At 44.6% G+C, this 14,860-nt stretch overlaps 1 protein-coding gene across 6 annotated transcripts in view; it reads right to left on the reverse strand.

Annotated features, from left to right (window-relative positions):
• Positions 1-2,438: 2,438 nt before the first annotated feature.
• LOC139380983 (myc box-dependent-interacting protein 1) overlaps positions 2,439-14,860 on the reverse strand; it is a 35,290-nt gene continuing 22,868 nt past the window's right edge. Inside the window, exons 12-21 of one of the 6 annotated variants that reach the window (XM_071124197.1) lie at positions 12,401-12,520; positions 10,089-10,184; positions 9,697-9,720; positions 6,148-6,477; positions 5,629-5,715; positions 5,230-5,304; positions 5,011-5,112; positions 3,818-4,746; positions 3,599-3,764; positions 2,925-3,544 (exon numbers count right to left, since the gene is read on the reverse strand). In XM_071124197.1, coding sequence (XP_070980298.1) covers positions 4,645-4,746; positions 5,011-5,112; positions 5,230-5,304; positions 5,629-5,715; positions 6,148-6,477; positions 9,697-9,720; positions 10,089-10,184; positions 12,401-12,520 — 936 coding nt within the window. In that variant the 3' untranslated portion in view covers positions 2,925-3,544; positions 3,599-3,764; positions 3,818-4,644. Of the gene's footprint in view, positions 4,747-5,010; positions 5,113-5,229; positions 5,305-5,628; positions 5,716-6,147; positions 6,478-9,696; positions 9,721-10,088; positions 10,185-12,400; positions 12,521-14,860 lie in introns of all 6 variants that reach the window. The other 5 variants (XM_071124196.1, XM_071124195.1, XM_071124198.1 and 2 more) reach the window with 5 other exon arrangements.

The following is a 14,860-nucleotide window of genomic DNA, read 5'->3' on the forward strand; positions in this document are numbered from 1 at the left end:
ACTCACTGCAGGACATAAAGTAAATCGCTCCATTAACCACAATGAGATACTTAAGCAATAAGACCAGAGGATGTGTGATATATGGCCGATATACCACGGCTAAGGGCTGTTCTTAAGCACGACGCAACGTGGAGTGCCTGGCCATATATCACAAACCCCCGAAGAGCCTTATTGCTATTATAAACTCTAATTGGAGCAGTCAAACTATATGTTTTGTCATACCGGTGGTAAATACGATCTGATATACCACGGCTTTCAGTTTATAAAAAAGGGTCTAGCACAACTGATTTACACTGCATTCGACAGTTGGGATATTCTTGATGTTTGTCTGCAAAAAAAAAATAAAAAATTGTTTGTTTGTTCGTCAAATGAGTTGTACAACCTGAGTGAGAATTTAGCCTGAGGCACATGGTAGGTTGTCAGATTGATGGAGCCGAGAGACTAACTCACCAATCTGGGCAGTGAGGACTTCAGCAGGGAAAAGGATCTTCAGAGATAGACCAGGAGGAGGCTGAGGCTGGTCCCATCTGTTCAACGCTTGGGTTTGATCATTATAGACAGGTGTGAGTGAGAGATGATGTACCGAGTTTTAAAAAGGGTTTAATAAAAATGTGAAAACCTACAGGACAGTAGATCTCCAGGAAGAGGGTTGGACTGATAACTTCTACTTCCTGGAGATCAACTGTCCTGTAGGTTATCAGTCCAACCCTCTACCCGGAGATCTACTGTCCTGTAGGTTATCAGTCCAACCTTCTTCCTGGAGATCTACTGTCCTGTGGGTTCAGTCCAAACCTCTTCCTGGAGATCTACTGTCCTGTAGGTTTTCACTCCAACACTCTTTCTGGAGATCTACTGTCCTGTAGGTTTTCACTCCAATCCTCTTCCTGGAGATCTACTGTCCTGTAGGTTTTCACTCCAACCCTCTTCCTGGAGATCTACTGTCCTGTAGGTTTTCACTCCAACCCTCTTCCTGGAGATCTACTGTCCTGTAGGTTTTCAGTCCAACCCTCTTCCTGGAGATCTACCATCCTGTAGGTTTTCAGTCCAACCCTCTTCCTGGAGATCTACCGTCCTGTAGGTTTTCAGTCCAACCTTCTTTTTGGAGATCTACCGTCCTGTAGGTTTTCAGTCCAACCCTCTTCCTGGAGATCAACTGTCCTGTGGGTTTTCAGTCCAACCCTCTTCCTGGAGATCTACCGTCCTGTAGGTTTTCAGTCCAACCATTTACATAAATGTATTTCTCTCACCTCTCTCACACTTCACTCTTTCATCTCTCACCTCTCTCTCATTCTCTCTCACCTCTCACTCTCTCTCACTTCTCTCTCATCTCTCACCTCTCATTCATCTCTCACCCCTCTCTAATTCTCTCTCCCCTCTCACTCTCTCTCACCTCTCTCTCATCTCTCACCTCTCTCTCATCTCTCACCTCTCTCTCTCATTCTCTCTCACCTCTCTCAATTCAATTCAAGGGGCTTTATTGACATGGGAAACGTGTTAACATTGCCAAAGCAAGTGAGGTAGATAATATACAAAAGTGAAATAAACAATACAAATTAACAGGAAACATTACACATACAGAAGTTTCAAAACAATAAAGACATTACAAATGTACAAATGGTTAAAGTACACAAGGGAAAATAAATAAGCATAAATATGGGTTGTATTCACAATGGTGTTTGTTCTTCACTGGTTGCCCTTTTCTTGTGGCAAAAGGTCACAAATCTTGCTGCTGTGATGTCACAGCACTCTCTTTCACTCTCTCTCACCTCACACTCTCAGTCTTCAACTGATCCCCTGCAAACCCCTTCACAACAACATTAGTGGATCTGCTGAAACGTGTCACCATTCTCTGCCCTCTTTCTGCACTAGGTGAACTTTGACCCATTAAAGGTTTGTTATGACTTGAGTCTCCCTTTGTTAAACATGATCTTTCACACACTAAACAAAACAATGAGTGATTTAACACTACACTATAATGGCTTCTGAATCGACTTATACCTCCTGATTAGGCATTATACATTACATTACATTATATGACCTTGGAAACCAAATTGGGGCGGCAGGTAGCCTAGTGGTTAGAGCGTTGGACTAGTAACCAAAAGGTTGCTGAATCAAATCCTCGAGCTGACTAGGTAAAAATCTGTTGTTCTGCCCCTGAACAAGGCACTTAACCCACTGTTCCCTGGTAGGTCGTCATTGTAAATAAGAATGGTTCTTAACTGACTTGCCTAGTTAAATACAACATTTTTAAAATATTAAAATCTTGAGCCAAATTGTCACGCTGACCAGCTAGTCTGTCAGAAAACACCACATAACCATAAAAACACACATAATGCACTATTGAAAGGGAACGTTGGTGACGGTAGGGGGAAAACGAAGGAGAGGGAACAAGAAAGTAATTAACCCGGAAACACAGTATTAAAGAATAAAGAGACAAGTTGAGCTTCTAAATATCTGTTTATTACTATCGGTCTCCAATAGTAATCAGAAGGAACAAGTTCTTGCCCTTTTAAACGAGTTCCTACAAAGAGGATCGCTCCTATAATACACGACACGTGGAATTAATTTGGCATGCTCCTTGACACATTTACTCACACAGATATGATTAATATGTTTGTCACGGCTTGTTAAAACACACGAAATATACACGATAAATACACGATGATAATAACACCAGCAGCAAAAAAAAAAAAACAGAACGTCTGAACGTCTGAATGAGTAGAATTGGTCTCTCCTGAGTCCTTAATCAAATCAGAATGGCTCCTGTAAAAATGTCTTATCCAGTCACCACACGGGAGGAAGTGAAAGCAATGACAATAGCGCATAAATAAATTGAGAGGTACAGCCGAAAGGAGGGACAAAAGTTCTCTGTATGAAAAGGACACACACACACACATTCGCAGATTCACGCACGCACGCACTCACGCACGTACACAAACACTCCCACATACACTACCAAGTTACGGCATCATTTCAGCAGGTCATGTCAGTTTGGGATAGCAACCTAGATGACAGAAGTCACACTGCACTAGGGAATGGCATACGCAGAATACAACCAGATCTCTATGATATTATTAACATTTCCGAGTTGACAGTTTCCCTATCCTCCATGATCAATTGCTCCGACTGCATACAAAAAAGGAATCGTTTTTTATTCTGAAGGATGAATAATCTGGACCATAAAATTACCAGTCTCACCAACCACAGAAGGATCAGAGTTACTTAACATCAAGAGAAAAAAAAACATAACACACATTTCTCAAAATAAACTGCATATCCCTCTCAGTGTACATGGACTTAGACCTATATTGTTACACCTTCAGGAACCAAAACACAACCATATTTAGTGTCCTTACACAGATAGTCTGCTTCCTTAATATTTCAAGGGTTAAATGATGCAGGAATGTAGAGTTAAGTTCAGGTGACAATTACACACAGTATAGAACAGGGCGAGGGTTAGTTAGTCTCTTCAGGAATGAATCATCACAAAACCTGGCAACCCGGAATCATCACAACACCTGGCAACCCGGAATCATCACAACACCTTGGTTACCCGGAATCATCACAACACCTTGGTTACCCGGAATCATCACAACACCTGGCAACCCGGAATCATCACAACACCTGGCAACCCGGAATCATCACAACACCTTGGTTACCCGGAATCATCACAACACCTGGCAACCCGGAATCATCACAACACCTGGCAACCCGGAATCATCACAACACCTTGGTTACCCGGAATCATCACAACACCTGGCAACCTGGAATCATCACAACACTTGGTAACCCGGAATCATCACAACACCTTGGTTACCCGGAATCATCACAACACCTGGCAACCCGGAATCATCACAACACCTGGTAACAAACATACTTTAGTAGGTGAAGGGGTTGAGGAGAAAGCCAACGAGTCATATCAAAAAAGGTCTAAGGTCTCTTAGGGCTGGTATTATGGTGTGATGCCTCAGCCACTAGAGGAGTTTCTCTGAGAGGTTACGCCCTCTGTAAAGCCCTCAGGGTCATCTTCAATGTCTTTTCTGTCTGATTGTGTTGGAAAAAGATGATAAAGAACACTAGATAAACTCCTTTGTAAAACACCTCTTGAAAGTATGTACGTATACTGAAACATATTTCTGTTTTATGGCGATTTAAAACAAGTGCAAGTCAACTGATATGCCACAATCTGACCCTATAGCCTCAGTAGCCCCCCCCACCCCAAAAAAATACTTCTAACCAGCATGTACACCATGCTAGACATGGATACAGAAGAGACAGCTGACGATGCAGTGCTGTTTCTCATGCCGATACCTACAGTATCACGCTGGCACAAACCCAGAGGTTAGGAAAGGGAAGGGAGGATGGCACAGGGAATTGGGTCAGAGAGAGACAGAGAAAATAATAATCTGGTGGAGAGAGAGGAGAAGAGGAGAGGAGAGGAGAGGAGAGGAGAGGAGAAGAGAGGAGAAGAGAGGAGAAGAGAGGAGAGGAGAGGAGAGGAGAGGAGAGGAGAGGAGAAGAGAGGAGAAGAGAGGAGAAGAGAGGAGAAGAGAGGAGAGGAGAGGAGAGGAGAGGAGGTAAGAGAATAAAGGATCTTGTGGACGAGAGAGAAGCCAGAGGAGAATAAATATGGCGTCTCCTCTCTCACAGCCTGGAGGTGAAGTTCTCGGGGAACACCCCTTTGAGCGAGCTCTGTTTATTCTGGATCCAGTCTTCCTGCTTCATCCCCATCAGCCAGCCCTCGTCCTGAAACAAACACATCATGTGGATTAAGAGGAACCCAAAGCACATCGTTTTGTAATGTAGCTAAGGACATGAGATAGACACGTCTTTTGTACATCAAAGCTGCCTCACACTACAGAAACGGTCCTATGAGCCCGTTCTGGCAAAAAAAAGGCTATTAAATGTAGTTAATTCTTCTATTGTTGCAAGAATCGTGTACAAACAAAGACAGGCATTTGATAAAGCACAAATAGAATGTACCATCAGGCTATGACTAAGAACACTGACCTGTTCTTCTGGGTTGTCGAAGGCCACAACCAGCACGATGTCTCCAGCCTTCATCTCCAGCTCATCCGAGTCATTAGCGGCATAGTCATGCATGGTGGTCACCTGAACACGATGAAGAAAATAGTACAATTCAGTTTCAAATGATTTCCTACTTGGAAATAATAGATACATATTACACAACGTAGAATTTATTCACATCTCATCATCATCCCCACTCACTTTGAAGAGGAATCCTGGAGGCATTTCTACCGCCTCTGAATCCCCGTTGGTTGCTGCTGCTGCCACAACAGGGGTCTGTGATAAAAGAAGTCACAAAAATAAGTCAACCAACCAACCAATCAACCAACCAACCAACCAATCAATCAACCAACCAACCAACCAACCAACCAACCAACCAACCAACCAACCAACCAACCAACCAATCAATCAACAAACCAATCAGCCAACCAACCAAACAATCAACGAACCAACCAACCAACCAACCAACCAACAAATCAACAAACCAATCAGCCAACCAACCAAACAATCAACGAACCAACCAACCAACCACCCAACCAATCAACCAAGCAACCAACCAATCAACCAACCAACCAATCAACCAACCAAGGTGCCACTTACCTCTTCTGGTGCTGCGGCTGCAGGTGTAGGGGCTGCAGCTGTAGGGGCTGCAGCTGTAGGGGCTGCAGGAGTCGTAAGTGTGTCAGCCTGTTAGAGACGGAGAGAAGAAGAACTGTTACACATACAGCACATCATGATGTCACTAGAAATGCACCCCCAGTCTATAAAGTATCCCCTGTTACAGCCAGGCAGTGGTTTACGGACTGAAAGACTACGATACATTTCATTTTGAAGGGATCCGGAGAAACAAGACCCTCTTTCTATATTTCATCTCTTTATTTATTCAGGAAGTCCCATTGTGGTCAGAATACCTATTTTTCAAAGGACACCTGCCACTGCCTACTACTACTACTTGGAAGATCCAGACAGAACCAGAGAGAACCAGAGAGAACCAGAGAGCTCCACCATCATGTGTCTACAACTACAGTATCCTCCATCCTGTCCTGCTAGACCACCAGACCAGTGTTGTAGCCGATGCATCCACCCAGCTCCAGATGCATCCTACTCTTTCCATCGTACCTGGGGCACCCCCTCCTCATCATCATCCCAGCCAGCAGCCTCAGACTCGGCCACGGCAGCGGAAGCAGTGGCATCAGCAACACCATCATCCCCCCAGGAGTCATCCACCCTCACAGGCAGAGAGCCATCATCATCCCAGCCTGCTGTGGTGGCAGCTATACCGTCATCCCCACAGCCAGCAGCACGCACCGGCAGAGTACCGTCATCCCCCCAGCCGGCAGCACGCACCGGCAGGGTACCGTCATCATCCCAGCCGGCAGCACACACTGGCAGGGTACCGTCATCATCCCAGCCCTGGGGCTCCTCTGGTGGAGCAGGAGTTTCCTCAGGCTAGGTGGGCGAGGGGTTGGGGTGGGGCAATTAAATGGGCAGAATGGGGCATGTCCATTGGTATGAGGAACCCATTCGAAGCCATAGAGACCAGGTTTAGAGCCAGAGTTTCCATGGCAATGGGCATGGGCAAGGGGGTAGGGGCAGAGGGAAGGGGTGAGGGGTAGGGGGCAGGGGCGAGGGTTAAGAGGCAAAGGTACGGGGTGGGGGCAGTGAAATGGGGTATAATAGGCCATAGGAAGCCATAGTGACCAAGAACCGGGTCAGGCAAGGTTTCCATGGCAATGGGCCATTTATCGGGGATAATAGAAATGTAGGAAATTAATTCAAATTAATTAAATTAATTAATTAATTGATAAATAAAAAGATTGATGATTGAAACGTGGGGGATGTGGCGAAAAAGTGAAAAAAACAATTAGGAAAGATCAATTAGGTTTTCGATCGTTAGCTTTTCCAAATCAAAGAAGGCTGTTGTTATGGAGTTGGCATGATTGCGCAGACTGGTACTCAGGCTACCAGGTAACATCGTGGAAGGTCAGAGGTACAATTCCCTGTATGTTCTGCTTTACTATTTCCCCCAACAAAAACACAGAGATGTGGAGATAACAGTTTGGTTAGGGCATGAAAACCCTGAAATAACTATTTTGTTATTCTGTTAGTATCATGCAGTCCCTAAATTCAGCTAGACATTCCCATGGTTGTTGGATTAGCTAGACAGTCCCTGATGGATCAGCTAGACAGTCCCATGGCTGTTGGATTAGCTAGACAGTCCCTGATGGATCAGCTAGACAGTCCCATGGCTGTTGGATTAGCTAGACAGTCCCATGGCTGTTGAATTAGCTAGACAGTCCCTGATGGATTAGCTAGACAGTCCCTAATGGATCAGCTAGACTGTCCCATGGCTGTTGGATGAGCTAGACAGTCCCTGTTGGATCAGCTAGACAGTCCCATGGCTGTTGGATGAGCTAGACAGTCCCTGTTGGATCAGCTAGACAGTCCCATGGCTGTTGGATTAGCTAGACAGTCCCTGATGGATCAGCTAGACAGTCCCTGATGAATCAGCTAGACAGTCCCATGGCTGTTGGATTAGCTAGACAGTCCCATGGTTGTTGAATTAGCTAGACAGTCCCTGATGGATTAGCTAGACAGTCCCTAATGGATCAGCTAGAAAGTCCCATGGCTGTTGGATGAGCTAGACAGTCCCTGTTGGATCAGCTTGACATTCCCATGGCTGTTGAATTAGCTAGACAGTCCCTGATGGATCAGCTAGACAGTCACATGGCTGTTGGATTAGCTAGACAGTCCCTGATGGATCAGCTAGACAGTCCCTGATGGATCAGCTAGACAGTCCCATGGCTGTTGGATTAGCTAGACAGTCCCATGGTTGTTGAATTAGCTAGACAGTCCCTGATGGATTAGCTAGACAGTCCCTAATGGATCAGCTAGACAGTCCCATGGCTGTTGGATGAGCTAGACAGTCCCTGTTGGATCAGCTAGACAGTCCCATGGCTGTTGGATGAGCTAGACAGTCCCTGTTGGATCAGCTAGACAGTCCCATGGCTGTTGGATTAGCTAGACAGTCCCTGATGGATTAGCTAGACAGTCCCTAATGGATCAGCTAGACAATCCCATGGCTGTTGGATGAGCTAGACAGTCCCTGTTGGATCAGCTTGACAGTCCCATGGCTGTTTAATCAGCTAGACAGTCCCTGTTGGATTAGATAGACAGTCCCATGGCTGTTGGATCAGCTAGACAGTCCCTGTTGGATCAGCTAGATAGTCCCTGTTGGTTTAGCTAGACAGTCCCTGTTGGATCAGCTAGACAGACCCTGTTGAATCAGCTAGACAGTCCCTGATGGATCAGCTAGACAGTCCCATGGCTGTTGGATTAGCTAGACAGTCCCTGTTGGATCAGCTAGACAGTCCCTGTTGGATCAACTAGACAGTCCCATGACTGTTGGATCAGCTAGACAGTCCCATGGTTGTTGAATTAGCTAGACAGTCCCTGTTGGATCAGCTAGACAGTCCCATGGCTGTTGGATCAGCAAGACTGTCCCATGACTGTTGGATCAACTATGCAGTCCCTGTTGGATCAGCTAGACAGTCCCTGCTGGATCAGCTAGACAGTCCCTGTTGGATCAGCTAGACAGTCGCATGGCTGTTGGATCAGCTAGACAGTCCCATGGCTGTTGGATCAACTATGCAGTCCCTGTTGGATCAGCTAGACAGTCCCTGTTGGATTAGCTAGACAGTCCCTGTTGGATTAGCTAGACAGTCCCATGACTGTTGGATCAACTAGACAGTCCCTGTTGGATCAGCTAGACAGTCCCTGTTGGATCAGCTAGACAGTCCCTGTTGGATTAGCTAGACAGTCCCATGACTGTTAGATCAGCTAGACAGTCCCTGTTGGATCAGCTAGACAGTCCCTGTTGGATTAGCTAGACAGTCCCTTGACTGTTGGATCAGCTAGACAGTCCCATGGCTGTTAGATCAGCTAGACAGTCCCTGTTGGATCAGCTAGACAGTCCATGTTGGATTAGCTAGACAGTCCCTGTTGGATCAGCTAGACAGTCCCTGTTGGATCAACTAGACAGTCCCATGACTGTTGGATCAGCTAGACAGTCCCATGGCTGTTGAATTAGCTAGACAGTCCCTGTTGGATCAGCTAGACAGTCCCATGGCTGTTGGATCAGCAAGACTGTCCCATGACTGTTGGATCAACTATGCAGTCCCTGTTGGATCAGCTAGACAGTCCCTGCTGGATCAGCTAGACAGTCACTGTTGGATCAGCTAGACAGTCTCATGGCTGTTGGATCAGCTAGACAGTCCCATGGCTGTTGGATCAACTATGCAGTCCCTGTTGGATCAGCTAGACAGTCCCTGTTGGATTAGCTAGACAGTCCCTGTTGGATTAGCTAGACAGTCCCTGTTGGATCAGCTAGACAGTCCCTGTTGGATTAGCTAGACAGTCCCATGACTGTTAGATCAGCTAGACAGTCCCTGTTGGATCAGCTAGACAGTCCCTGTTGGATTAGCTAGACAGTCCCATGACTGTTGGATCAGCTAGACAGTCCCATGGCTGTTAGATCAGCTAGACAGTCCCTGTTGGATCAGCTAGACAGTCCATGTTGGATTAGCTAGACAGTCCCTGTTGGATCAGCTAGACAGTCCCTGTTGGAGGGAATCTATGGCCAATGTAGAGTATGATGACTGTGCTTACCTCCCATGTGTCCCATGATACCGCCTTTAGCAGGAAAAAAAGAGAGATAGAGAGAAAGGGAGAGAGAGAGAGAGAGAGACACACAGAGAGAGAGAGAGACAGAGAGAGACAGAGAGACAGAGAGAGACAGAGAGAGAAGCGGTAGAGATGCTCAAACACAACAAATAAACAGAAGAAAACTTTAATTCAACCCATGCATTTCAAAGTCATACGTCTAAACAAACAGAAATTATGAAAATGCTAACGAGTCTCAAATATACACGGTGGTAATGAATGTCTCGCCAGGCAGACTGAGCTCGGCCAGGGTCTAAGCATGTATCAAACACGTATAGGAGCTGATACCAACTTGACTTATTGCCTGCCTGACCGTCTGCCTGAACGGGCCAACCCACCTGAGAGGCTGAGGACACGGCTGTGCCACCATGACTTGGTGCAGCCAGGATGGACAGGTCCATGTCCAACAGGTTGGCCCCTGCAGGGCTGTCAAACTGACATGGGAAGGAAGGATACGATACATACAGACAGTTAACAGGAGAACGAGGGCAGGGATTAGCAAGAATAGGGGTTAGGGTAGGTTTAGGGTAGAGTAAGGGTTAGGGTAGGTTTCGGGTAGAGTAGGGGTTAGGGTAGGTTTAGGGTAGAGCAGGGGTTAGGGTAGGTTTAGGGTAGAGTAGGGGTTAGGGTAGGTTTAGGGTAGAGTAAGGGTTAGGGTAGGTTTAGGGTAGAGTAGGGTTTAGGGTAGGTTTAGGGTAGAGTAGGGGTTAGGGTAGGTTTAGGGTAGAGTAAGGGTTAGGGTAGGTTTAGGGTAGAGTAAGGGTTAGGGTAGGTTTAGGTTAGAGTAGGGGTTAGGGTAGGTTTAGGGTAGAGTAAGGTTTAGGGTAGAGTAGGGGTTAGGGTAGGTTTAGGGTAGAGTAGGTGTTAGAGTAGGTTTAGGGTAGGTTTAGGGTAGAGTAAGGGTTAGGGTGGGTTTAGGGTAGAGTAGGGGTTAGGGTATGTTTAGGGTAGAGTAAGGGTTTAGGGTAGGTTTAGGGTAGAGTAGGGGTAGGTTTAGGGTAGAGTAAGGGTTAGGGTAGGTTTATGGTAGAGTAGGGGTTAGGGTATGTTTAGGGTAGAGTAAGGGTTTAGGGTAGGTTTAGGGTAGAGTAGGGGTAGGTTTAGGGTAGAGTAAGGGTTAGGGTAGGTTTATGGTAGAGTAGGGGTTAGGGTAGGTTTATAGGGTAGAGTAGGGGTTAGGGTAGGTTCAGGGTAGAGTAAGGGTTAGGGTAGGTTTAGGGTAGAGTAAGGGTTAGGGTAGGTTTAGGGTAGAGTAAGGGTAGGTTTCGGGTAGAGTAAGGTTAGGGTAGGTGTAGGGTAGAGTAAGGGTAGGCTTAGGGTAGAGTAGGGGTTAGGGTAGGTTCAGGGTAGAGTAAGGGTTAGGGTAGGTTTAGGGTAGAGTAAGGGTTAGGGTAGGTTTAGGGTAGAGTAAGGGTAGGTTTCGGGTAGAGTTAGGGTTAGGGTATGTTTAGGGTAGAGTAAGGGTAGGTTTAGGGTAGAGTAAGGGTTAGGGTAGGTGTAGGGTAGAGTAAGGGTAGGTTTAGGGTAGAGTAGGGGTTAGGGTAGGTTCAGGGTAGAGTAAGGGTTAGGGTAGGTTTAGGGTAGAGTAAGGGTTAGGGTAGGTTTAGGGTAGAGTAAGGGTAGGTTTAGGGTAGAGCAAGGGTTAGGGTAGGTTTAGGGTAGAGTAAGGGTAGGTTTCGGGTAGAGTAAGGTTAGGGTAGGTGTAGGGTAGAGTAAGGGTAGGTTTAGGGTAGAGTAGGGGTTAGGGTAGGTTCAGGGTAGAGTAAGGGTTAGGGTAGGTTTAGGGTAGAGTAAGGGTTAGGGTAGGTTTAGGGTAGAGTAAGGGTAGGTTTCGGGTAGAGTTAGGGTTAGGGTATGTTTAGGGTAGAGTAAGGGTAGGTTTAGGGTAGAGTAAGGGTTAGGGTAGGTTCAGGGTAGAGTAAGGGTTAGGGTAGGTTTAGTGTAGAGTAGGGGTTAGGGTAGGTTTAGGGTAGAGTAAGGGTAGGTTTATGGTAGAGTAGGTGTTAGGGTAGGTTTATGGTAGAGTAGGTGTTAGGGTAGGTTTAGTGTAGAGTACGGGTTAGGGTAGGTTTAGTGTAGAGTAAGGATTAGGGTTGGTTTAGGGTAGAGTAGGGGTTAGGTTAGGTTTAGGGTAGAGTAATGGTTAGGGTAGGTTTAGGGTAGAATAGGGGTAGGTTTAGTGTAGAGTACGGGTTAGGGTAGGTTTAGTGTAGAATAGGGTTTAGGGTAGGGTAATGGTTAGGGTAGGTTTAGGGTAGAGTAGGGGTAGGTTTAGTGTAGAGTACGGGTTAGGGTAGGTTTAGTGTAGAGTACGGGTTAGGGTAGGTTTAGTGTAGAGTACGGGTTAGGGTAGGTTAAGTGTAGAGTAGGTGTTAGGGTAGGTTTAGTGTAGAGTAAGGGTAGGTTTAGGGTAGAGTAAGGGTTAGGGTAGGTTTAGGGTAGAGTAAGTGTTAGGGTAGGTTTAGTGTAGAGTACGGGTTAGGGTAGGTTTAGTGTAGAGTACGGGTTAGGGTAGGTTTAGTGTAGAGTAGGTGTTAGGGTAGGTTTAGTGTAGAGTAGGGGTTAGGGTAGGTTTAGGGTAGAGTAAGGGTTAGGGTAAGGAGTCAGGCATGACGTGATAAAGGAAAAGAGAACAGGTAACAGGCTGTACCTGTGTTGGGGACGTAACACTGATGTTAGGAGCAGCAGCATCAAACAGGTTAATGATGTTTTCTGGTTTCATGTCCCGACAGGGGCTGGATTCAGGCCGCGGCGGCATCGCTGGTCTCAGCTGCACAACGTGACGGAGAGAAAGACAGGTAAAGACAAGGGTCACATGGCATACATTTAAACCTGTGCCTTTCTGCTGGCTTACTTTTGCAAAATAACTATGAATTAATGGAATTCAAATTCAAATAATTGTCAACATATAGCATCACATTAAGGTGTGGAACGTTCACGTTCACTATTTCTTGAATCAATAAAATTAGCTTGTCTGACCACCACACTTACTACTGCCAACTTCAAATTTCTGAATCTCCTAAAAGGGCCACAAGACGGCATTTCAACGTTTCACCACTACTACTTTCTGTGATCAATTTGAAATAGAACTAAATAAGTTCATAATGATCAATAAAAAAAATCTGATTCTATCAAAGGTTTTATCAACAAACATTATTTTCAGATAAGGTTTTTATTTATTTATTTTACCTTTATTTAACTAGGTAAGTCAGTTAAGAAGAAATTCTTATTTTCAATGATGGCCTAGGAACAGTGGGTTAACTGGTCTAGGAACAGTGGGTTAACTGGTCTAGGAACAGTGGGTTGACTGCCTTGTTCAGGGGCAGAACGACAGGTTTTTACCTTGTCAGCTCAGGGATTCAATCTTGCAACCTTACGGTTAACTAGTCCAACGCTCTAACCACTAGGATACCTGCCTCCTCTAACTATTCCTCTTTACAAAGTCAAGTCAAGACAGAACCTAATTTATTGATAAGACAGAGAGCAGAATTTGCCAATCCATCGAGTAAGACTCAACCATTACCTCCATGGAAATCGTCCCAGTTGTTTACTGGCCAACAAGCTACGCAGTAATGATCAATTAGCTGTAATGATCAATTAGCTGATATATTAACTATTGTATCTGAAACGGGGGAATTACTATCAGAACCCCAATTAATCAATCACTGTATTACAAGGAACAATAGCAGGTCTATTTCTTTAATCAATAAAATGAGCTTGTCTGACCACCACACTTACTACTGCCAACTTCAAAGATGTTCCTGCTTCGATAAAGAACTGTACACCTCTGACTGTAAATCATAAAATAATTAATTCATCAATGGGACAGTTGTAAATAATGCATCGCCTTGTGTCACGATCGCAGATTTTAGAGAAACTACAAATGTCGCTACATATAAGTGTCTTATATTGGCTGAAAGCTTAAATTCTTGTTAATATAATTGCACTGTCCAATTTACAGTAGCTATTACCGCGAAACAATTACATGCTATTGTTTAAGGAGAGCTCCTAACAACAAAACACTTTTTTCACCGCGATAGATTTGATAAATTCACCTCTAAAGGTGAAATGTGTACTTACATTCTGAAATCTTGCTCTGATTTATCATCCAAAGCGTTCCAGAAATAACATGAAGTGTTGTTTTGTTAGATAAAATAAATTTTCATATCCTAAAAAGATCCATATAGCATATGCATGATCTGTTTTGTATTTCCACTCGTTAAATTTGCAAAGAAAGGAATCTGTGAAAATCTCACCCTAAACGTTATTTGAACGAGTCAAATCACGTTCGTATCTATTCCTCAGAGATCCTAGAAGGTAACAATACTTAATTATTTCATTAGGGGTGTAGTATATCCTATAGGACACCATATCTGGTCAGAGAGCGACGCCTTTATGGCGCGGGCAGCCATCACTTGAACAACTGTATCTTTGTCAAATTAGCACCAATTATGAAGTTATGAAAACGGGTTGTTTTGCAAGTGTTGAACTTATTATATGGCTACTAATACTTGGAAAAATAATCAAAGCCCAAGTATACAGATTTGATTATATTCTTGCATAAAAAATGGAATATGATTGTGAATGTCTTCTTCACGATTTGCCCACATATACCTGGGGACTTCACACTAAAAGTTTTGTTGTTCACTCATTTTTGAAGTTATCCATCTGAAACTTTGCACATACACGGCTGCCATCTTGTGGGCTCTATCTGAATTACAAGCAGAGTGATGGCTATAACTGGGACCTTTCTCTTGCATTTCAAAGATGATGGTAGAAAAAGACCGGTTGGTTTTTTCTTTGTATTTTCTTTACCAGATTTATTGTGCTATATTCTCCTACATTCAATCTCTAATGAACATAACGCTCAAATGAACAGAATGCTCAAATGAACAGAATGCTCTAATTAATTAACAGAATGCTCTAATTAACAGAATGCTCAAATTAACAGAATGCTCTAATTAACAGAATGCTCAAATTAACAGAATGCTCAAATTAACAGAATGCTCAAATGAACAGAATGCTCAAATGAACAGAACGCTCAAATGAACAGAATGCTCTAATCAACAGAACGCTCAAATGAACAGAATGCTCAAATGAACAGAATGCT

This window comes from Oncorhynchus clarkii, chromosome 22 (assembly GCF_045791955.1).
Source record: "Oncorhynchus clarkii lewisi isolate Uvic-CL-2024 chromosome 22, UVic_Ocla_1.0, whole genome shotgun sequence".
Classification (NCBI taxonomy): domain Eukaryota; kingdom Metazoa; phylum Chordata; class Actinopteri; order Salmoniformes; family Salmonidae; genus Oncorhynchus; species Oncorhynchus clarkii.